The sequence below is a fragment of the Homalodisca vitripennis genome, chromosome 7 (genome assembly GCF_021130785.1).
Source record: "Homalodisca vitripennis isolate AUS2020 chromosome 7, UT_GWSS_2.1, whole genome shotgun sequence".
NCBI lineage: Eukaryota > Metazoa > Arthropoda > Insecta > Hemiptera > Cicadellidae > Homalodisca > Homalodisca vitripennis.
Window position 1 is genome coordinate 54,192,039 of NC_060213.1, and position 24,878 is coordinate 54,216,916.

Consider the following 24,878-nt stretch of genomic DNA (forward strand, 5'->3'; position numbering starts at 1 on the left):
CTGCTGTGTTTGGTCCTGATACGTTTGCTCCTGATACGTTTGATCTTGATACGTTTGATCTTGATACGCTTGATCCTGATACGTTTGATCCTGATACGTCTGATCCTGATACGTTTGATCCTGATACGTTTGATCTTGATACGTTTGCTCCTGATACGGTTGCTCCTGATACGGTTGCTCCTGATACGGTTGCTCCTGATACGCTTGTTGTTGAACATTCCCTCGACCTGAATTCCTCATGTCGTTCACAGTCCCCCTGTACTCATTTGCGGGCACGATAATCTCAGGTTGGGTAGGTATCAAATTATCCGTGCTCTGATATGCATAATTGTAGTCTTCATTGTAGACGTTCTGTTTGTTGCGCGTTTCTTGGTAGTAGTTTGGCTCTTCTTGCGGTTCCTGGTATTCCAGCGATCCTGTCCGTTTGGCAGCCTGGTGTTGTTGCGTTTTCACTGGAGTCGGCGGCAGGGAGGGGGAGGGTTTTATTTTTATCGGAATCTGAGGTAACAGTTTGGGTTTGTTTGACTTCGGTCTCGGAGGGAAGTCAGGGTCGTAGTCATCATTGATTTGTTGACTCATAGACTGGGAACGACTCTGGTTGAATTGTTTTCTCCGAGCTGTTGTGCCTGTGTAATCATTTCTCACTTGGTAGTTTTCATCCTCATAGCTCTGTTGTGTGGAGTAATACACCTGGCAATCAGAAATATACAATTATATTGAGGACAGAAGGGCTTATTACATGGAAGAATTCATTTATACTAACTTCCATTTTTACAGTATAAAGCAAATTGGCAACAAGATTTTTCAATTCAACACAAATAGAATCAGCTAAAATCTGATTGATGCCAACTTACATCATGAGTTACAATTACATTAAGTAAACATACGAGTGTCAGCTAACGCATGACAGACATATAGGGAATCTTTAAAAATAGAATAATGCACAAGTAATAATTATTCCCTTCCTATAACAAGCCAAGAATTTAGATTTTGGACTCTTGGATCTGAGATTTTTTAGCTGAACAGAATTAGGTTGTGTCCATGAGAAAATTGTAACAGGGAAGATAAACAAGTATAACATGTTTTTATTTCTTAAAAACAATATTTTTGCAATGTACTATCATAAATTTATTATATCTTTAAGACATGAAAGTTAAGAAAGGGACTCATCAATTATATGGCAGATAGGTTTGATAAGTACCTTGTTTTGTGTACATTAGATAAAACTAACCTTATATATGTTAGTATATATAGTACACTATTAATGTTAATACTATACTCATTTATAATACTAATACTCATTAATGTTCCTTCCAGAGATAAGATAATATAGGATCCTGGTTCATTTTGACAACTATCAGTTGTTTGGCAGTTTCAGCAGCAGGATTATTTGGAGAAGTGGAAAAAAAAGAATTGGAATTCGTGGACTCATTTAACCCTTTTCTGGTAAAAGAGCGGAGGAAATTCATGATGGGATTTTAACCATGACTTCACTTCTCATATTCATGTCGCATCTATGAAACTGACAGACTTTGAATCATATCAATTATGAAAGAACAGCAATGAGTATGCGCCATGACTGGAACACTAAAATTAGTGGTTGTACTCCAAGTCTTTGATGCAAAGTGTATGAGTTAATATGAGCTACAAGCATTTCAACTGAACAGATTGTCTTCATTTACAAACTGGATTGAACACAACAAAACTCTGTTCAATATGGAGGCCTAGTTTACTTACTCCAGCACAAAAGCAAATCTGCATGTGGATGTCTACCAACAATTTACAAGGACTTCAGAAAAACTAAGGAAAGGTTTTACTTCTTTAGTGGTAGTAGATAAATATTGGATATATATCTATATCATACTCTTTTGTTACACCTCTGGCAAAACATCAGTCAAAACAATACAATTAAAACTGTTTGATTATTGAAAAGTAGATAATAATCTCTGTGATCTGGAATGCATTTAAAATGGTAAAACACATTGCTGAAGCTTATGTGTTTATGATGCACAATATTCAAACTGGTAGCAGATAGAAATATTATTGTAATACATAGGTTGGTAAAGGCATGGTTTCTTAATAATAGTACATTAAAATCAAAATGCATTAGTCAGCGAATTAGCCAATCTGTGATTGGAAGTGCTTCTGCATCTTCTGTATTCAACATGTCCAGCACCCTCAGCGTATCTATCCCTGGACAAAACTGAAAACCTTCCAGGGACAGAAAGGAACTTTATGTAAAATGAAAGGGAATATAGTATTAATTTGGAAACCTTAAGGAGACTAATTACAATGAAAATATCTTTAAGACAGATATATTGGGGAAAGTCTGTTGAACTTCAAGAGAACTATGTAAAGAAATAAAATAGGCAAAAAATTCCTTTTCCTTATATGCATTGATACTCATCAAACCACATATAAAAATTGTACTTCCATTATTGTACTTTGCATAGATCACAATTTTTTTCCATATGCCATATAACGTTGCTATAGTACGGTATACTAAATATTATCGGTATGATGACTGGTTTAAAATATCACAAGATGGAATCAATAAATGGTAGGATTATCAACTTGGTTTTCAGTAAATTGACTAAGAATTATTAGTAATAAAACACAAAACATAGAATGTAAAATTTATCAAAATAAACAGGGAGACCAATTTGACACCTTTTATAAAGATTTATCAAAAATAGTACAGCGTTTTAGGATTGAAAGTAGACAGCCATTTAGACTGGAGTAATAACATAAATTTTATTTGTAGTAAATTCAATAAAGCTTGTTTAAAAATTTTAGTTTTGAGAAATGTAATTGATTTAAACAAGAATAACAATTTAGTATAGTATTTTCCATTCCATATTGCAGTATTAAATTTTGTTGTGGGGCAATGCCAGCAAAGCAGATGTAGTTTTTAAATAAAAAGAGTTTATAAGACACAACTTTTTCTGGAAAGAGAGCCTCGTGTAAGAACTTATTCAATTTAACAAATTTTAACTGTTCCTTATTTATGTAGTATTTTAAATTGTATTCTATACATAAAACAAAACTTAAATTCTAACTGCATTTAATTTAGATTGAGATAACTTGACAATGTTATCAGTTATGTATATTTGCTAGATATGTAAGACGGAAATGTGAAAGTTAAGAAATTTAAGTTGAATAAAGTACCAAATATAAATTTTCAGCTTATTCAGTTTTTTACTTCACCTTTTTTAATTGGAGAAAATTGAAATGACTAGTTTAGTGAAGGCATTCCTGCAAGAGAAAACAACCCAAAAGTCAACTCACGTCCTCATCCATGGACTCCGAGTACCCTCTGGTAAGTTCTTTATTACTGGCACTTCTTTTCGTCCGTGAGCGGTTGATCTTGTTCTCGTATCGGTCCCGGCCGTAGTAGCTGCTGTAATAGTAGTCCCCTCCCCCTCCTCCTCCCCCCGAGTCCCATTGTCTGTCCTCCTCCTCTTGACCATACCTATAAAAACACAACGAAACATTCAAACAAACAAAACAAAGAAATTTATTTTTATTGCCATGAACACTAAGTTCAATCATAGCGCTAAGAGTTTTAGAGGAGGTCAATGGTTGTCAGTCAATGTGGTAGCCTTCCTCCCTCTAGGTATTCTTCAAAGGAGTAGGATTCCCTCTCCAGCAGCTAGTCAAGGAGACCTTCTTTGAAGTTTCTATTGTTTTTTACTTTAGGTGGAAGAGTGTTTAAAAGTTTGGCTCAATGTAGGAAGGTTTTTCTCTTAGGCAGTCAGAAGATGTGAGAGAAGTCTGTAGTTAATTCTATTTCTAGTATAGTAAGGATAATTCTCTGAGAGGTTTAATAGTCCTTTATTGACTACAAATCCTATTACATCACTGTTTATAAGTTCTCTAAAGTCTGCAGTTTAGGAGGAGTCACAGAAGCCCAGTTCAACCATTGTTCTAATTGCTCTTTTTTGAAAAAAACAGCATCCTGTTCAGGTTTCCTTCAGATGAGAGCCCCCATACAATCATCCCGTAGCGCAACTGAAACTCAAAGAGTACAAAGTAGGCTGTTCATGAGATTTCTGTGTTACTGATTTGTTTTAGTCGCTTAATTACGTAAAGGGCAGTGCTGAGTTTCTTACATAGTCATTTACATGAGGTTTACAGTTGAGGTAACTGTGTATGGTCATTCAAGGTATTTGGCCTCCTGAAATGCTGAGATATTGTAGTACAGGTGCATTCCTTCTTTGTGGACTAAAAAACAGTTGTTGCGTTTCGTCTTCATTCAATACCAGCTGTAGTAGTTTGTTAATTTTGAAAACAAAGTCTTAGTCGGTAGCCTACTTATATCTATACCAGAGCCAATGTACTGGAGCAATTAGCCTTTTTCAACATGGAGTTATTAACATTTTTATAAACTGCTTAGCTTTCGTTGAAATTTAAGACCAGGTTTATTTTGTAGCTGTGGAGGTTGGATTTTGGAATCTAGTCTCTAACTTTTACAATTGCACTAACATGGAACCTTACAAATGTGGCCTGACCATCCTTGGTTGATAAAAGGATTGTAATTGGGATTGAAAATTGTGTTTAGCAGGCTACCAATAGAGCCATATCAGAATCTCTGATTGGTTCAGATCCCGTACAAAATGGGTTTTTATTGGTTAGTACAAAAAAGGAACAACCTTAGCTATTGTAATAAGGTTAAACCTCATTCAGATGACTATGAACATAAAGGCACATCAGTGACTTAATTGATAATTTATAATAAAAGATACCTCTCACCAGCCAGTTTCCTGAAGGATTTTCATACCAGCATTCATTTTCTGTTGTGTTATAGTTTGGTTTTCCCTGGTTGGGGATTGATTATTGGCTAATCGTTAGTGAAGATTATCACTTGAGAAGCTGACACATATTTAATTTCTGTATGTCTATCAGCACAATATCATCAGAACGGATTAGCCTATAGACAAAATTGTGTATGAAGTTTCATTTCTATATAGGTAACATCAAATTTGATGATGGTGAATGTTACTCCCTGGAATTGGCTGAGCTATAGAAAACCTTTTTACATTGGTTTTATGACAAATATGATGAGAATGAGAAAATCACACTATTGTGACTTCATAGCTTGGAACATTTTCTCACCTGTCTGCTGGAGGTTGTAAAATTTCTTTCTGTCTGTTGATCTGAAGGACATCTCAAGAAAGAAATGAGCTATAAACTTGAAAAATTGCATGTAACATTCAGCAAAGCCTGAATGTTACATGCATGTGCTTATGTAACACATGGTTTGGCATATTTCTACCTTACAGATGATTCTTTAAGGCTTTTTAATGATGATAGTAAGTGAAACCTCCTGTTGCACCTAATTCATGGTGAATGTCACTCCATGGGTTTGGCTAAGAATTAGAAAACTTCTTTACGTTGGAGTTATGGTAACCATGATGGGTAGGCTATGAGAAAATCACAGAATAAATAAATTTGTAAAAAAAGTGTGTACAACCATGTCATATTAGTATCACTTAAAAGGCTGGCAATGTTTCTCATCTGTCTGCTAGAGGCTGTAAACATATCTTTCTGTCTGTCTATCTGAAGGACATTGTTATACATGCTTGTTTGAGAACCTAACTCTTGACTATAGATTGTGGTACAATCAAGGCATTATTCAGGAGAAGATTCAATGTTCATAAAAGAAGATGTTGAACGTCTACTAAAAGAGGGTTTCATTTAGCCAAGCTCCTCACCTTGGAGAACCCAAGTACTAGTGGTTAAAGAGGAAACAAAGAAGAAGCGGGCGGATGTGTATAGATTACTCTCAGACAATCAATCGATTCAAACAGCTTGATGCTTTACCACTTCCTGGGATTGAGTATGTTGTTAACAAGGTTTCAAAGTATAAAATGTTTAGGACTATAGACCTTAGAAATGTGTACCATCAAATACTTATTGAAAAGGAAGAGTATGGTTATACTGCTTTTGAAGCTTGCGGGAGCTTTTATCAATTTTGCAGAATACCTTTTGGAGTTACAAATGGAGTCTCATGTTTCCAGAGAACAATTGATTCTATAATATAAGAAGGACTTAAGTGCACTATAGGGTATTTAAATGATGTGACTATTGGAGGGAAGGCCAAAACTGAGCATGAAAAAAAAACTTGAAAAAATTTGTTCATACAGCTAAGAAGTACAATTTAACGATGAACATGGAAAATGAATATTTGCACAAGAAAAGATTAATCTACTTGGATATGTAAATCACCAATAATAAAATTTAACCTGATCTAGATAATCTTCAGCCTCTTATTAACCTGCCTCTTCCTCATGATATTCAATCATTGTATTGAACTCAAGGCATTTTTGCTCATCATTCTGATTTCATAAAAAACTTCTCAGAAAAAATGCAGCCTCTTTCATCCTCCAAGTGTTTTCCACTTCATTAGGCAATCAACTCATTTAATCGGTTAAGAAACGATATAATATCTGCTACTAAAGCACCTATCCCGGATAACATACAATTTACTGTGGAAACCGATGCATCTAACTCTCACAAGCAGGTCGATAGGTTGCCTTTTGTTCTAAAACCTTATCTAAGTCTGAAAGCATTTATTCATCTGTTGAAAAGGAAGCCCAAGCAACAGTTGAATATTTAAAAAAGTGAAGGCACACCTCATTGGGCAGCTATTCCCTCTCATTAGCGATCAAAAATCAGTTTCCTTTATGTTGGAGATTATGAAAATTAAAAAAGAAAAGATACAGTGATGGCGTTTGGAGTCATTTTGCTTTAAATATGACATTGTTTACCATCTGGGGAAGGAAAATGGAGTTGTAATGTCAAGATTGTGTGGATATCTAACTGGTAGACCAAATTTACTTGAAATTCACAGGAGCCTGTGTCATCCAGGTGTTACCAGATTCTATCATTGGATTATAATGAAAAGGTTATAGAAGTTCATTGCCCAATAACGCAATATTGAGTTTGTGCAGAATTGACGCCGTTTTTTCAGGTATCAGTGTCACTTAATAAAATTATCTGTACCTTTTCAATATTTAAACATGAATTTAAAGGTTTTTCCCTGCCGTGATATCACTTCAGCTACTGTGATTGAAAAAATTCAGGAATGTTTTGTACTTTTGATATGCCCTCATTTAATCATTGAGATCTGGGAACATCACTGATTTCAGAAGATAAGGTCTTTTCTTCAGACTCACAGAACTCAAAATCTGCCTATTTAATACTGGGAAACTTCTGAAGTGATTCATTCAATCAGATCCTTATACTGCACTTTAACTAATGCAACATTACATGAATTTATATTTAAACATTCCAGAAGATCACATTACAGAGGTTCCATTCCAAGCCTGGCTGTCTCATCGTGGACTAGTGTTTTTACGCAACCAGAACAAGTCAAGGAAGTATGAGCCCCCTGTGGATGAAGTTCAGTTAATACAATCAAATCCTGGTTATACTCATGTCAGACTCCCAAATGGATGGGAGAAACTGTATTGATAAGGAATCTTGCCCCAGCACCTGAAGCGGTTATAACCCAAGACCAATCTGAATTTGAAGACCAAAAGAGGTTAGAGAAACTTATTGTCCACATCAAGACCAACAAGTTTCACTTGAATTATCAAATGACTCAAGTGAACAACTGAAAAATCAGACGAAGATCCTGGAACAGATAATAAATCATGATTCAACAGAAACATCCAAACTAACTCCAGTTGCCTCTTGCCCTCTACATTGTCGGCAAAGACCAAAATACCTTAATGACTAGGTCACTTTCTGAGATGAAAAGAATGATTGAATAGTTTTGTTAACATATGTTATTTAAAATAATATAGTAAACAGTAAATAATTCTTTTACCTGTAATTTAATATATGTTTATGTTTGTCTGAAATTTATCTGACTTCAAAGTTCATTAAGACCTATCTTTAGGTAATTCACTTAGCAGTTTTATTTTGTTACAATAGGTATCTCAGTGTTAGTAGTAGCCCAATATCTCCTTAACATCTTGTCTCAACTTCATTACAGAGGAGATATAAATAATTTGTGACAACATTAAAGTCTTATGCACTGTCTTATTGGAGGTGCATAATTCCACACTGCTTCCTTTGATGTATCTAAGATTTTTACAATGCAAGCCACTTTTCCATTGGTAATGTGCCAGAATTAGGAGTGCGAAATGGGTTTGAGAGTGTGTGACAAACCTATATAGGGGAGATCTATTATATGGACGGGCAAGGAAAGGATAGTCTGTTGTCATTAATTATTTTAATTTCTTGAGAACTGTGCACAAATATATGGTTTTGAATAAGAAATTCATAAATTAATTTGAAAAACATTGTAATGGAGCAGAATTGCACTTCAAATGGGTATGTCTCAACTTTTTTGCCAATAGGCTAGATTCACAGCATCAAGCAATCAGTTATCAGTAGTACACAACATTAATTATACACAGTTTATGGAGAAAATCAATAAGAAGTTTGTCTATTCAGTCCCAAAATTGTAGCAAGAACTTTTTCTGCAGAAAATCAGGTCTTGGTTCCGAGATTGGCAATGTTTTCTACTGATTCTGTGCCATTTCTTAATTGTTTGTTCCAATGATTTTTTATGAGGGAAGAGTCTAGGGACACTGCTGTACTTAGTCCTAAAATAACCTTTGCAACTTTCTAACTTGTATGTATCTACCAAACCTGAGGCTATTGCAAAAACCAGTTGCATTTGTGAACTCCTAATTTCTAATGTTATAGACTTGGATCCTTGAAAGCCTTTTTTCACGAAACTTTACTGTTGGTCAAAAAATAACTTGGCCAGGTTTTACACCCTCTCAACACAAAAACGTAGAAATAATAACATGTGCACCTCTGGCTCAGATATGATCCTACCAATAGTCAAAATGGTCAGGTGAACTGCACCTCTCCCTCCACCGATCATGACATCTATACCCAACATAGATGAAAACATATTGTGACTCAGTTCACCTATAGAGTAATAAAAATAAATCCTGTTAGTATTTAATTCACCTTTATGTTTTGATTGAGTAAGTAAGGCTCCTTTCAAATTCTTGGAGGATTTTAAAATCTGTTTCCACCTTACCCATTTTAACACTTTTACCATATCACCGGGCTGTGAGACCGGAGGGGAATTTCATATTTCCGAAATTGGCACTACTGGTTTTCGGTTGCCCCCTCAATGCTCAGTAGCTGTCAACCGGTCTCTCCTGAGCCGTTTTTGATTGGTTTTAGTTTGTCTAGGGCGTTTGACCTTGAATCAGTCCAGTTATTTTGTGAGCGCTACGGTCTACTGTACCGGACGATACGGTTACTGTAACTATTCTACCGGTCTGTCATACCAGGTGATACCGATAAAGTGTGAATAGTTATTACGTGTTTGTATATATTAGTTTTTATGTTTTATTATAACTTGTTATAATCATGAGTGACTCGGAAATCTTAAGAGTGAACGATGGGAGATATAACGAGCGACTTTTACAATTCCTACATAATGTTGAAGGGGATGATAGTGACGATGAACCTGTTGAGGATTCGGATGAAGATCCAAACTATGTAGTGTCTGATAACGAACTAAATCACGAAAAACCAATTACAAATGTATCAAATGCGGACAACCCATCTGTTTGGAGTGCAGCAGAAAGTTGTGCATTTCATGTGTTCAGAATATCTAAAATCTGTGGATACCTTTTTTGTATGTACTTATGCCTTTTTTAAATTTTAATTGCTTTGGTAAAATTGTATGTGTATTTCTGATACTTGTAAATACAGCTTTATACTATACCAGTATTCTAGAATATTATTTTCCATCCTAAATTCCCCAAATTACTATTAAATTTTATAATTGTTGCAATTATAAAAATTTAAAAAATATTAATTGTAGTTTTTTTATCAACAGGGAATAATTGTAAATATATTTTGTGTTTAAATCTGAACTAAAAACAAGAATAGCCCAAAAACAGCAAAAAACCTCCCTCAGGTCTGTGAGACCGGATGATACTGTAAGTGATTGTAATTTCATGATACGGTAAAAGTTTTAATGCTTTGCAGACTGTGAAGCTTGTATAAGCTGTCATCCATGGCTATAAAGGTAAAGGTGAGGTCCCAATTTTAGTTAGCCAAAGGAAAAAATTGTTTGAGATAAAAAAACCGTTATTCGTAATGGTTTAAAGCTATTTAAAAACTATATGTGGGAGGTGTAGTGTGGTAGAGTGCTTCACTTAAATGTGTTGTGCCAAGCTGGTTTTCATGTATCAGAAACTATGGCATTTGATCCAAGTTGCCATAGAACAGTCCTTGTGAAAGCAACTATCCACAACTAAAATTAACTTGTTCTCTGGAAACCAGAACAACTTCCTGCAGGTCCCAAACCTTGTCTGTTCTCAGTAGTCCATGTTAGAATTCAATGTATGGTTGCTTTAACTCGCTTGGTCTGGTAATCATCTTTTTTCTATATAAACTTTTTATACAACTGCCTTGCAGAACTTTTATAGAGATTTGCCTACGCAACCAAGACTTAAGGCCAAAATTATTAAAAACTCTGTACTCCGAGACAATTAAATTCCACGCCAATCGATCATGTATGATGAAAACAATCTTATTGATCTCTAAATTAGAGACAGCATTATAGGTTGACTATCTTTATACTTTGCTGCACCAAAACTATTCAGCAAGGAACCTCACTCCAACCACCTGAGCATCACTGATACATGTCATCGCTTCTTTCATAGACCATAACAGAACTAGTTTTGAACATCTGCCTCTTGGCCACAGGCAAAGACCTTGTGCAACATCATGGCATTGCGTATTTACTATGAGATCAATTGCAACTATGTGTCTTGCAACTATGTCAAGACCTTTAAAACATGGCTATCAGTTGGGTACAATTTGGGATATCCAACTGTCACCTTCATCTTCTTTCCATATTTTGTTGTGAGGCAGTTAAGAAATATGAACAAAATTGAACACAATTATGACCCAGGATTCTAATTGCAGTTGAAGTAATCACATTCAGACTCTCCCTAAGTTTAAAATCGTCCAGTGAACTGTAAAAATTCTTTGAGGTGCCACTGCTTCCTGAAGTACTTAGTTAACAGTTGTTCTTGGTCTTCCCTGGGTAAGAGCATTCACCAACCTAATTGCAATGGAAAACTGCTGTACCAACTGGAGTTGATTACATAAATGAATTTTTCAACCTGCCAAGCATCTAACCTGAGATGGCGAAAGCCAAGAAACAATCTTAACTTGACACATAACACAGCTATGCTATTGAGTGCACATCATGATTCAGTAATGAAAACATACTCACAACAACACAATACCAAGGTACTTTACTGTTTTGGTTTTACTGTATCCTTTCAGATAAAAGTGGACACCAAATTTTAGGAGTCAAGTCTGTGACGGTGTCAGATCTCAAATGCTACACAATAGAAGATGTAATGGAGCTATACTCAACATTTACAATGAATCAATCCTTCCCGTCATGAGTGGTGTTGTTTGCTCCACTATGCTGTGGGATCATTTCTAAAACATCGTAGTGCACTTGATTGTGCACCTGATGAGACAATGAAAATACCAATAAAAACTACTTGACCTTAGTAAACCTGATGGAGTTATATTGTTAGAGAGAAACGGGTGCTACCAGCTTCACATTTCATAAAAGCTATAAGTGGAAGGAGGCAGGAAAATGGTTTGCACAAGGGTATACCGATTTCATGAAATACCAGAGTTTTTAACGTTGGTCATATCTTCAATTCAGTAGTAACCGAACAAGTATAACTATTGTGTACCAAAGAGACAGCACGAATGTCGCTGGTGGTGTCTTTAAATCACTAAACTTAGCAGCTAATTACTAGATTTTTGCTATGTTTAAGCACAGGGAACCACTAAATCCAAAGTTGCCGCCCGTGGAAATCTGCTACTCTAGGGATCAGCCTTATTAGAAATATGACACTGCACTCAATAGTAGAATAGAATAGTCAGCAATTAACAATGTCAATAAAATGCTGATTTAGAAACTGAACACCTCCATGTGCCTTTTATCTTGTCTCTTCAAGAGTTCCTACTTGCTTTATGACTTTCTGGGCACCTCTCCCACTAGTTATTGTAAGAGCTGCATGGAAATAATGGGATCAGGTAAGGCTGAATTTGAGTGAGACACAGTCAGTGGAGAGTTACAAAATACTGTGTAAGAAGACATTGCTAGTTTCTCAATTTAAAAATAGAAAATAAATAATAAATAAGAGTATTGAAAGGTATTACCTCAGATCCACTATTTGTGTCAGCCTAAATTGCATTGAATCATGATATAATATTGGTATTTATTAACCAAATCTATTTAGAATATGTAAATAAGGTCATGCTTATTTAAGACTGGCTTGTATCCATGTCGTATGAATGGAAAATGCTCTATAATTAGTCTAACAAAACATTTATAGTAAAAATTTTTGTACTTCCCTTTAGTTAGTGCATTAGTGAAGTTAGTGTTATGTGGTCAAACTTAAGAAGAAAACGTTAAATAATGTTTTTGTTATATTATCGTCATCTCATAAATTGGACGAGTAATGATTGTTCATAGGTAACAGACACTTGATATTGACTTGGAGTTGGTATTGCTAAATAAAAAAGACTACAAACCTATCATCCTGATAGTTGTAGTTGGTCGAGTTGTAGTAGTCCTGGCTGTAGTTGTGCCCTTGGTTGTAGCCAGTACTGGAAAAAAATCAAAATATTTTTAGATAATAAAATATGCTACATTTGAAATTAAATTGAAAGACATCATTGATAGCATGACTAAGTTTTGTAATTCAAGAAGCATTTAAAAGAAGCTATGTTTATAGTTAGCTAAGTTTCCACACAGTCTGTTTCATAAATTTCTTTGGTTTGTTAGTTTATTATTTTTATATAAAATGCTTATAGCATGTTAAAACTTTACTGTATGGTAATTTATTTGTAATAAGTTTTTTTAAGGTCATGTAAGCAAAAAATTTAGTTTTAAATATTAGTATGATGCTTCTAAAAAAGTAAAACTATTTTTAAATTAATAAATAAAACTCATGATGGGAATATAAAGTTATGAATTGAAAGAAACTGAGTTTTGATTTATGTTTTAAATGTTGTTCCTCAACTACAACAAATGAACGATTTAAGACTGTTTTAAGTTGTCTTATCTACGCAGGGCCTCTTCTAAACTCTTAAAATCACAATGGGGACAGCAATCCCTGGACATGAGACATTGATGTTACAAAGCTTATTCAATAGGTTAAGCTCTAAAATCCTCTTAGTCTATTCCATGAAGAGATAAGGTCTAAGAATGGAAATAGCAAATTGTGAACTTATAACAGTATGTGTTTTAAATATGATTAAAAAATGTGTACAGACAAGATATATTTAGAATTTAATGATCTTCTTCTATAGAGTTAACGCAGTTTCACCTCTAAGCAGGCCTGTTAATCAGACCGGATTTTTCGGAAAATTCTACCAGGGCTTGGATCCTCTAGGGGCTTGCGCCAGCCCCGCCACACTTTTAGGGGAGTGGGTGGCGGTACATGATGAAGACGACAAATTATCTTTTCTGAGCCCGCCAAAGGTGAGTATGGCCTACCTCTAAGAAATCATTGACTAAGTTTGTTAAGAGCTAGAAAGTCTATTGCAGTATGGAATATTGACACGGGAAAGATTGTCCTCATGTGATCCTAATCAGCTCACGATCACATAGAGAACCATTATTGAAATGATTTCAATACAAAATTAAACAAATTGAACTAACTCTTTCTAATTACTTGTCTGTACTTGATGTGAGACATTCATATATATCAAAAGTATTTTAAGACTGACCAATCCATCAAAGTGTGTCTTGATGGATTTTAATTTTTACAATTCAATTACGATTATGACACAAAATATAAAACAAAAATTGGTTTTCAAACCTTTATACCTTTATAACCTTTACCGAACACTCCTCATGATTTTGTACAATTATTTGATTGTGACAATGCCATGACACAGAGTAGAGTCTTAATGATAGCTTGTTATTCAAGAGCCAGTTTGCACTGTATAAGCACAAAACCTAGATTAGTGTTAATATTAATTTGGTTAATATTTGTTAATAATTATTGATCAGACAGGTTAAGTGTAAGAAAGGGCCATGAGGCCCTAACTTTGCCTGTTTAAATAAAGGAATTTTCATTTCATTTCATTTTCATTTCAAAACCTGGTATTTATTGAAATCGATAGAAAGATTTCTCCTAAATAACAAATTGGTTGTCAACTGTTTGTTATATGAAATAATAATTACTTCTCAAATATCTGTTGTACTTTGATCCGCTTAAAACAGATTGTCAGACACATATAAAATGGTCACAACAGTGTGAAATAATTATAAAAAGAGGCTGAAAATCTCCACTTAAAGGCATGTACATAGTTAGATTACACTGAGTTAACATTTATTTACATGTCTGACAGTTGGTTTTAAGTGTGTGAAAGTAAAATAAATATCAGTTCTAACAAAATAGTTATTTTATATTTTTTTTGTATTTTGATACCCACCAATTTCAACCTCCACCAAAACAAAGGGTGGTGATAGTCGATCTCTATCTCTCTCAATTCGAAGAAAAACTAGGTTATATGCTTGTACAATGCAAATAGGCTCTTGGCTCCCAGACTATGGTCTGCTCCTCTGGGTGTAATTAAACTGCTGTAACTTAATATCCAGCCAATATTAAAAGGAAGAAGAAATTTTTATACGTTCTTGGTGTCTACAAATCCCCTAAATTTATATTAAAATTTGTGGTTTGTTTTTTTATATTTTCAGTTTTCAGCTAAACAAATAATTTGTAATAACCAAATATCAATTCCTGCTTTTCAGGTGTTTTGGTAAAATCACTTATCATGCTAAAGCATTTTCTGTCTTGTCAATTACCATATCTTTCTTTATAATTTTGACACATTTTTTCAAACAGTACACTGAATGATACATATTTTGAAAAGTACGTGTCATTCAATAAAAATGATATTAATCATAAGTTGGTTGAGTTGTTTATTCTTTTTATCATACAATTAAACATAGGCAGTTCATATCAAAGAGAAACTCTTTCCCACACACAGACGTAGTCTTTTGGGGGGAAGAGAGGGAAATTCTCTAATGCATATAGTAAGGGCTTGTAAATATGTAAACTATTGGAGCAAACCGTCTATAGATTTAGATTTTAATTTATGATTAACACCATCTTAACCTAGTTCTAGTTTTATATTTCAAAATCAATCAAATTCTCCAAAGATCAACCAAGAACATAATGTCTGATCCTTGAAAATACCACAAAATTTGCAATTAAGGTAGGTCAAAGGAGCTCTTTTTTAATTATTCTGAGATTGCTGCCTGATTTCTGTCTTTACTCAAATATTTCTCAATACTACCAACTGCCCGAAAATAGAATTTCCCAAATGTAATGTTCGTGATTAAAATCCTTGTTTATAACATTATTCCATAACTTTCTTTGCTTTGGAAGGTTTGCTTTGGATTACAATACACTAGAAATGCAATTATTTAGAATGAGGATATGTGAAGCTTATGGTTATTTTATAAATATTAAAAGAGCATAATTTTTTGTATTCCAGTTGTTACTGGTATAAATTGATTTCAAAACAGAATGATACTTTTTATTAACTGTTTTATGCATTTCCACAACAAGAAAATCATACTGCCTTTACAAAAATGTCTTTGTGGCAGTAATCAAGTCCTAAGACCACTGCTAAAAACCAGACTTTATTGTCACCCTTGATTTTTCCGTGCACGCCTTAGAACATTTTTTATGTCTTAACCAACACAGTTACATATTCTTAAACTTTCCTATAAAGGCTAATACGGTTAGACTTTGTGTTAATGTTATTAAGTACGCTATTAGCTTGCTTTCCGTTATTAATTGGTTATATTCTAAAGTTACAGATGGATAATGCCTGTATATCTAGTTGTAACATTACCTCTATCAGACAATTATATTAATGTCATTTATTAGGATAATTCGTGATTTACGATTATTATAAAATAATTCAAATAAATTCAAATTATAGAGCAAAAGGAAGATATAATAACTTTGTAAAAGTAGTTTCCCATAATAACTTTGCCAATATGGACCCTTGTGTTTCATGACATACCGATTTCAAAAACAACATAAACACAAAGTACATAAGCAATGAACCCAAATAACCTGAAAAACTAAAGAAACAAGTGCAAATGTGCAGAGTGTTACAGTATTGCTGCACCAGCAAATGGAACAGTATTTACTTGTTGAACACGCTTGGTATTTTCTCTTGTATAACAGATCTCTAATTGCCTAAAGCAATTAAGTGATGAGGTAAAAATGAGAAAAACTCAACTATACTAAATTATAAGTCCAATATTTCTTCATCTAATATTTTGACTCTCAAATTTCTCCGTACCTACTTGGTAACCATTAGCCTATATATAAGAAAAAGGTTTTTCATAAGACAAGATGGAATAGGGAGAAAGTGCAGTTCTACCTGTTAGTTTGAGGGTAGGAGTTAGCGTCATAATACTTTTCTTCATACGAGCTGTAAGGGTCGTCGTACAGTGTCGTCTGACGCTCCAGGCTGGGCCTTCTGTTTGTGTTCGGACCTGGAACAATTAAATTACAATAATGTTTAAAACACATTGTGGAAAGCTAAACCACATATTTTAGTAAACCAGTACTTAGTCAAAATTATACAGTAACACTTTGCCATTGGGAGGGCATATAAAGAAACATTTTTCTCAGATACTGTGGTTATCACAACTGGTCACTGCCAATTCTTTCAAATCAATGGTTTGTATACTTATGTGTCTTCTCAGATCATATTATTAAAACATCCTGTTGCAACAGCAATGCTGAGGATTAAATGCACTACTCAAATTGTATTGAATATTCGTATTTCCTCTGTTTAATGGTGAAATCTGGTGAAAAATTTCAGTATATGCAGAGTTTGTTTTGTTATGTTGGTTCGATATATAAGTCAAACTTTCTGTATAATAATACTCTGTTGTGATGTCACCATCTTGACTCCGCTAATGCAATATTAAGTAAAGAGGTTGGATTATTTAATACTAAATAACACACATTTATACACCTTATGTACTGGCCGAGCAAAGTTTATGGTTGGGAAGAGTTAGGACACCTGATAACACATGTTAGGACAAAATATTGATAGGGTTCAGTAGCTAGCCCACTAGCAAGTGAGCTAGCCCAACAACCAGAGCCTTTTATTCACAGAGAATACATTGAATGTATTAAACGTTTTGAAGAAGTTATTTGTGGAAAGGAAAAATAATATATTGTATATTAACATTTATTTCAATTTTATTAACAATCAAAATACAGGTAGATACCAAGTTCTGAAACTGCATGGCATCTGTGTCTCAGTCAAGGATTTACATACTTCAATATTTTATCTTAGAAAGAGATATTAAAAAGGAGCATAGAAAAATATCCTACGTAATACTAAGATGCAGTAATAAAACATAGATTTTTGAAAGTAAATAGGTAAAATATGGTTTTGGCAATCTTTCAGTAACCAAAACAGTTCTGTGCTCACTTTGAGATATTCCAACAATATTATACTATAATGCAACTGTTCAGGAAAGAAATGTTCACACAAAACATTTCACAATGTGGTCAAAACTAAAAACAATGTCTACAGCTGAGATGAAACCTTTTCCATCAGCATATGTTGAATATATCATGGATGGTATAAAACAGAAAATGGCACTGGTGCTGGAATTATGGGGTGAGATTACACAGGGAGTTGGTGGTCTCTATGAGTTCTTATCTCACAGTTTTCAGGCAGAAGTCACAGCCAGTAGGGAATGTGCTTGTGATAATCTTTGTTTGTGGTATACAAGCAAGACGATTAGCATTTTAATACATAGCCAGGTAGTGTTGAAGATGCTGCACTCTTGCCTGTTCAGTTCTAAACTTGTTTGGGATTATTATCAGTTTGTTTCTTCCCCTGGCAGAATCAACAATGTGACTGTTGGGTTCCTTATAGTCATTAGGTGGTCTATGGGAATGAAAGAGCGGATGCTTAGGCCAACCAGGATTCAGCATCCAACATGAGGACTCAGCCGTACTGTGGAATTTATAATTGTGAATCCTTTAGGGGTGTTTTGAAATAGGCTCACATTGAACATGTGAGAAGTTGGAGACTGTGTCTGGGCCGAAGAGTGAGTAGGCTGGTCCTGCAGTCACCTTCCCTCAGAGTGACTTTTGATCTCTCTCCCTAAATAGACTGCTATCTTCTCAGGTTGCGGGTTAGATTATGGAACTTGGGCACTTGAGGAAGCATCTTCACAGTATCAGTATTTTTTAAGAGTATCTGCTCTGTAGATTATGAAATGAGCAGGAGGAAACTGCTGAAACCAGCATGAAGATAAGGATTGTGATTTAGGATTTTGAATGCCTTATAATAGCAAAGGAGAGCTACGCCCTCTTTGGCGCTCTGGATAAGAGTGGTGAATCCCCCAGAAGGTTCTAATCGATTGCATATGGCGCTTTGTAGAACTGCTGAAACTGTAAACTGGTATGCTTCACATTACATTTCCAGGGTGTGAAAAACCCTTTCAAAGCTTACATGCTTTCGAATTGGCTGCCCCTTATAAGAAAAATAAATTTGCCTCTAATACAAAATGAATACGTCAGCAAATTTGCGGTGGACGAAGATGTCTCAGAGCTGTGTCATTAAAACTGTAAACATTTATGCTCAGTAACTTGGCCAGCTCTGTTGAGACAAATTGTGATGATTGCGATATAGCACTAAATATGGCAAGCACGGAAACAATAAGTGGACAAAGAAGATATTAATAATATACAGAATATGTAAATTTATTGATATATTTTTATTTTACAACACAAGAAAAACTCTGAATATCTGACTTGGGACTTCCAGGTTAGAATACTTTAGTTATATAATTGGATATAGAGCAATTAAGTAAATCAGAAAGTTAACTTATTAAAATTATAGCAACTAGTGAACATGGTCCCAAAAGATGTTGTTATATTCTTGAAGTTCATTAATAATTACTTCTCTACACTATGTAAACTGTAAAAATACACTACATAAAAATTACTTTAACTTACATTGACTGCTTAAAATGTGATAGTGATTTTAGGCATAATTATCATTTGGAATCTAGTTTATTCAAAATTTTTGAACGTTTTTCCAAAACATAGAATTTGGTTTGCATTGTAATCTCAAAATTTTAAATGAAACGATTTAATATAGAATTAACACAATTGATACACAAACAATTTAATGGGCAATGTTACCTTTACTGCGCTTAGTGGGGGTTGACTGGTTGATGCGATTGTACTGCTGAGGTTGCGGGGGGTAGATTCTTGTGTTAGGTGCATCGTAGTTAGTTTCCGTGTACCCGTCCTCATACCAACTGGTTTGGCTGCAAACACATACATTTTTAGTAAAATAGAGCTAAATCTCATTCAATAGTTCAAAAATGAGTAGTATAAAAAATTCTGAACATGACAACTCTTTGTTTTTAAAAGACAAATGATATACAAGGGCTATTCAGAAATTAAAGAACTTTTTCATCTGATGCTGCCAGATGCACGTCAATCGCTTATATATGGTGTACTGGTGCTCGCCACCTCATTCAGCATCCCTTGGGACTACAGAAACAACTCCGTTCTGCCTTTTTTAATTATATTGAAATTTGAAATGTGTGCTGCAATCAATAATCCTGCCAATAATTGAGAACAGTGCATGATTAATTTTTTTGTTTTTCAAATTTTGAAACCAGAAGAAACTTAGAAACTCAGCGGGAACTGTGTGAAGTGTATAAGAACAATGTAATGACTGAAAGTTCTGTCAGAAAGTGATGCATTCAGTTTAAAAATGGTAGAACAAATGTTTATGATCAAGTGAAAAGTGGACATCCGGACCCTGTGACTGGAGATCTGGTTGCCAAAGTTGACAAAAAGATTTGTGAACTTTATTGTTTGAAATTGTTTCACAGAAGCTAGGCTACTGCAAATTTTGTGCATGTTGGGTGCCAAAAATGTTTACAGATTACCATAAAGAACAACAAATGAGAGCAGCTTTGGTGTTTTTGGAGGTTTACAACAGTTGTTATGATGATGCATACTGGATCGTATCGTAACAGGAGACAAAACTTGGGTGAAACATGTGAATGTGAGACAAAATTACAATCCATGGAGTTGGGGCCCAAAAGTTTCCCTAATAAAACAAGGAAATTTCTGAAGACTTTGTCAGCAAAGAACACCATGGTAACAGTGTTCTGAGACAGGCAAGGTGTTCTTATTGATTTTCAATAATAAACTCTGAGCGGTACTGCCAAACATTGTAAAACCTTAGAAGAGCTGTTCAAAAAAAGTTGAGGAAAATTGTCAACCAAAATTTTGCTTTTGCATTACAATTCCCGACCTCACATGGCAAACCGTACGCAAGAACTCTTGAATTCATTTAACTGGGAGAAAACATTAAGGTTTTTCCTCATTCCCCCTACAATCCTGAATTTGCTCCAAGTGATTTTCACTTGTTCCTGAAAATGAAGCCCTGGTTAGCAACTCAGTGTTTTGACAATGATGAGGAGCTCCAGGTAAGCGTCTCTGAGTGGTTGAGATCACAGGCGGCAGAATTATATGATACAGAATTTCAAAAGTTGTCCCACCGCTATGATAAGTGCCTGAATTTACATGGTGATTTTGTAGAAAAGCATTATATTTGTTCCTTTTTCATATGCATAAAAAATGTTTTTCTTGTACTTCGTTTTTTTATCCCAAAACCTTCCTACTTTCTGAATAGCCCTCGTATATGATAATCATGTCATTTAGGACAATAAGATAAGGAAATCCTTCATTGTACATAGTCTTGGGCTTGTAAAAAGAATTGTGCAATTCGTTTGGGGTAGAGGCCACCTCCTGTCGAGATCTTACAAGGGGGAATAATGTGCACTATCTCAGTCTTGTCCCTTACAAGAAGTAGAGGCTAGCTCTGTTCAGTCTCTTCCAGTCAAACAATATTTGTTGCTGAAATTATGAAATTTCTTGTCATCTATAAATTAATGACATTTGGAATTTTATTATAAAACTTGATCCCTGTATATCAGGTTTTCTTTAAAACAAGTTAGGTTGTGATGTGATAAAACTAAATTATTTTTGTTCCTACAATCATATGAATAATTTTGACTGTGCAGTATGAACTTTCTACCACTGTTTCTGACATACCGTACATAATAGAATCCAAAATGTATAACAACCATATACTCTTAATATTTTCAAATGTGTAAATAAATGTTTTACAGTGTTATCATAGTTTTATCATTGTTTTAATGGCCTTTATTCGTAAAATTAAATTTTTGTCTAGATTTTAAATAGTAGTTCCTCCATACACACAAATTCCATATGTAATATGAGACTGTATCACTACATAGTATAAAACAAAGTCGATTTCTCTGTCCCTATGTCCCTTTGTATGCTTAAATCTTTAAAACTACGCAACAGATTTTGATGCGGTTTTTTTTTAATAGATAGAGTGATTCAAGAGGAAGGTTTATATGAAGTAAAGTATAAGAAAAGTTACCTGATATATTTTGAAATTCAGAAAAAATGTACTTTTTACGTTTCATAATCCAAATTAAATTGGCACTAAACACTAAACAGCTGTTCACACGAAGAGTTTTATGTCGACTGGCTGAAACATCTGTTTACATTTAAATTCAAGTTGTGTAATGCAGATAGTAAATAAAAGGTTAATATCAAAATTTTACTCCAGATTGCGCCAGTGATGAATTTGAATCATCTAATGCACTTTATATATTATTTAAACACTGTTATAAAACCAAGCTTAATAAACAAAGTTATGAATGTTTTCACATACCGGTACGTTGCTTTAAACTGGTGGGCTTCTTTGACATTGTGATATGGCATTTTAACAGTGGCTTATGGGAAAACATAGAAATTTATACTAACATGCCTCAACGTAACAAAAAACTTTTATTTTTGAATGTTGCGAAACCCTAATAAGGATTTCTCCCTTATACCGAAAGTACATAGGAAATGGGTAGGACTTCTTCCTAGGCCGTAATAGGTCCTACGTATGTGTATATTTTCTTCATCAGGACAACACAAAAAACCATGTCCCTGGAAATATTTTAAACTGAAAATAGATTACAGAAGCCGATAGTAGACAATTTTGAAAAAAGTAGATTTCAGAGAACTGAATAATCAAACTATCTAGAATTTGATTGAGGAAATATTGCAAGCTGAAATGTGACATAGTAAGTGAATTCAAACGATCTGAAGTAGGCACTTTTTAACCGAAGTAGGCTTCTCGGTCCTACGTAAGTATATATTTTTTCTTCGTCAGGACGAGGCAAACTCTACTATGGTACTGGAAATATCTTAGACCTGAAATATGTGATAAAGGCTAGAAATTAGACGCTTTTTGACCGGAGTAGGTTTCCGCGACCTGTATATTTGTATTTTGTTGATCAAAATAATAATGCAGGCTCAGCTGTGACATTGCAAATATAATTAATTAATTTGAACCAGAAATGATCTTCCACGTGCAAAACATGATACAAAAAATTAAACTCTGATAATATTCACCATGAACTTAAATAATATCTACTTGATGTATCCCTACAACCATCATTTTACATCATAAGTGCTTTTACTAAGTAATATAAGGACTTCGGTTCTAAAGTTACGTGCGAAGCCGCAGGTAACAGCTAGTAAATACATATTTTAAGAACAGAAATATGACAGAAATCTCTTTATTCCAATAGCAAAGATCCCAAAATTTATTTGATTTATTAGATTTTCAACGTGTCCCAGCTCAGTTTGCTATCGCTAGAAAGCCCCAAAATGTTTGTATTTTCATTTTCAGTTAATTTGTAATAATCAATTAATATGTCAAGACTTAAAGAAAACTGACACTGCTCTCAATTAAAAATCATAAAATTAGTGTTTTCTTTGTTCACTATTAAATTATTGTTTTAAAAAATGTTATGAAAGCCTGTAATAAGTCTGTATTTGATGGTGTAGATATTACAAGGTTTGAGTCATATGCATACAAGATAGTTTATTTTTTACATTATTTGTTTAGATATGCTAGATTTTGTGTTTAGGTACATTTGTATTGTATATGTAACAAACCAGTAAGATACTAAACCATCTAGAAGTGAAATCTTTGGGAATATGGTTTTAATATATGTTTGGGCATAATAACACTTAGGAGATTAGTTGTCAGTGGTGCAATACTAACACATTAGACTTATAGCAAAGGAGAGCCAATGCCCACACCATCTAAAATTGTTGAAATTTTTGACTAAGTTAGAAATAACATAATTTCAATACCTATCTGTAAATAGAGCACAGTAAGTTACTGTTTATCTTGTATTGCACAGACACTCTTTCTTACCCTGCTTGTCAATTTCCTTCTTTTTCAGAAGGGTTCACAACTAGCTCTTTATATCTGACTCAAAGAATCTAAACAGCGTATAGGGAATGAGATTTGCTGACTCTTACATAAACTACTTAAAAGCAGTTTTCACTAACTGAAAATGCTGAGATACAGGAAGAGGAAAAACTTCAACCTTGTCTCACTCCTTTTTAGGACTCACTATTTTTATGAGACTCTCAGACACAAAACAATTGTTGCTCCCACCAAATTTTCCTGAATATGTACATAAAAGATGTGGTTGTCTGGCTCATGTTCTTATTCTGCCTGTAGGGCCAGTTATAAGCAGTTAACCTTTTGTCTCTGAATTTGAAAAATGTTGAGTTTCCAGAAAGGACTGCATTAAAATTTCTTTCCAAACTTTAATAATCTGCAAGTGTAACATTATTTATGACGTTAAAAGTGTATGGTGACAATCTTTTATCACGAACACAAGTGTTTGAGTGGTTTAAAAAATTTAAAGGTGGCTGTGAAGACACAAGTGATGACACGTATTGGCAGACCATATTCATTAAAAACTGATGCTAACATTGTAAAGATCGGCAACCTTGTTCGACTACTTTACAGATAATTAGTCAGAATTACTACATTAGCATCCTGATAGCCCTATGTGAGCGTGTGAAGAGAAAACGGACCGATTTGTGGAAAAACAAGTCATGGATCCTCCACTAAGACAATGCTCCAGCTCACAAAGCTTTAGCAATGAAGACGGTTTTGGCCATACACAACATTCCTGTCTTAGATCATCCTCCCTACTCAGTTGACTTAGCCTCTTGTGACTTTTTTGATCCCTAAAGTAAAGTCAGCTTTGAAAGGAACAATATTTGAGATTGTAGAAGCAGTAAAAAAAGCAACAGCAGTCATGAACAAACAGTGTCAGAGAAAATTAGCAGCACGAATGAAATAAGTACGGGAGCCAGTCAAAACATGTGGAGTACTGGGAGGGGAAGTCATGTGACTGGTCATACGATATTCAGCCTTATTGCATTCGTTCTGCGGCTCTGCCTATACTAATACGGTTATTTTCCATCCTCAACTTGTATGCGTACGTCTTGTATTTCTGAGGGATAAAATTACATTGAACCTTGTCCTAGAGATTTTTAGCTTGTGAGTGGATGTCATTAAAGCTCCCTCACATAAGTCTGGGTTTGCTAGATCAATTTCAAGTTCTGTGATAGATAAGAGAAATAACAATGTGAAAGCTGTCTTCTTAGGTAATAAGGATCTTTACACTAAAAGCTTTTACCCATAATTAACCTGTAACTGATCTCTTTCATGTTTCTACAATTACTACAGAAAGTGGGTGCTCGAATTATTGAAGTACTTACAAATGTTCGCTTTCATAAATCTTGAATCCATCAATAGTGAAGAAAACGGCGAATGCTATACGAAAAGATGTTCAATTTCTT

The 24,878-nt window shown here is 34.3% G+C and overlaps 1 protein-coding gene across 1 annotated transcript in view; it reads right to left on the minus strand.

Moving 5' to 3' along the window:
• Window positions 1–535: 535 nt before the first annotated feature.
• Window positions 536–24,878, minus strand: part of LOC124365824 (salivary glue protein Sgs-3-like) — a 30,863-nt gene continuing 6,520 nt past the window's right edge. Inside the window, exons 3-7 of the mRNA XM_046821873.1 lie at window positions 19,299–19,426; window positions 16,501–16,615; window positions 12,619–12,693; window positions 3,289–3,472; window positions 536–690 (exon numbers count right to left, since the gene is read on the minus strand). Of these exons, the coding sequence (XP_046677829.1) occupies window positions 642–690; window positions 3,289–3,472; window positions 12,619–12,693; window positions 16,501–16,615; window positions 19,299–19,426 (551 nt within the window). The 3' untranslated portion in view covers window positions 536–641. The remainder of the gene's footprint in view (window positions 691–3,288; window positions 3,473–12,618; window positions 12,694–16,500; window positions 16,616–19,298; window positions 19,427–24,878) is intronic.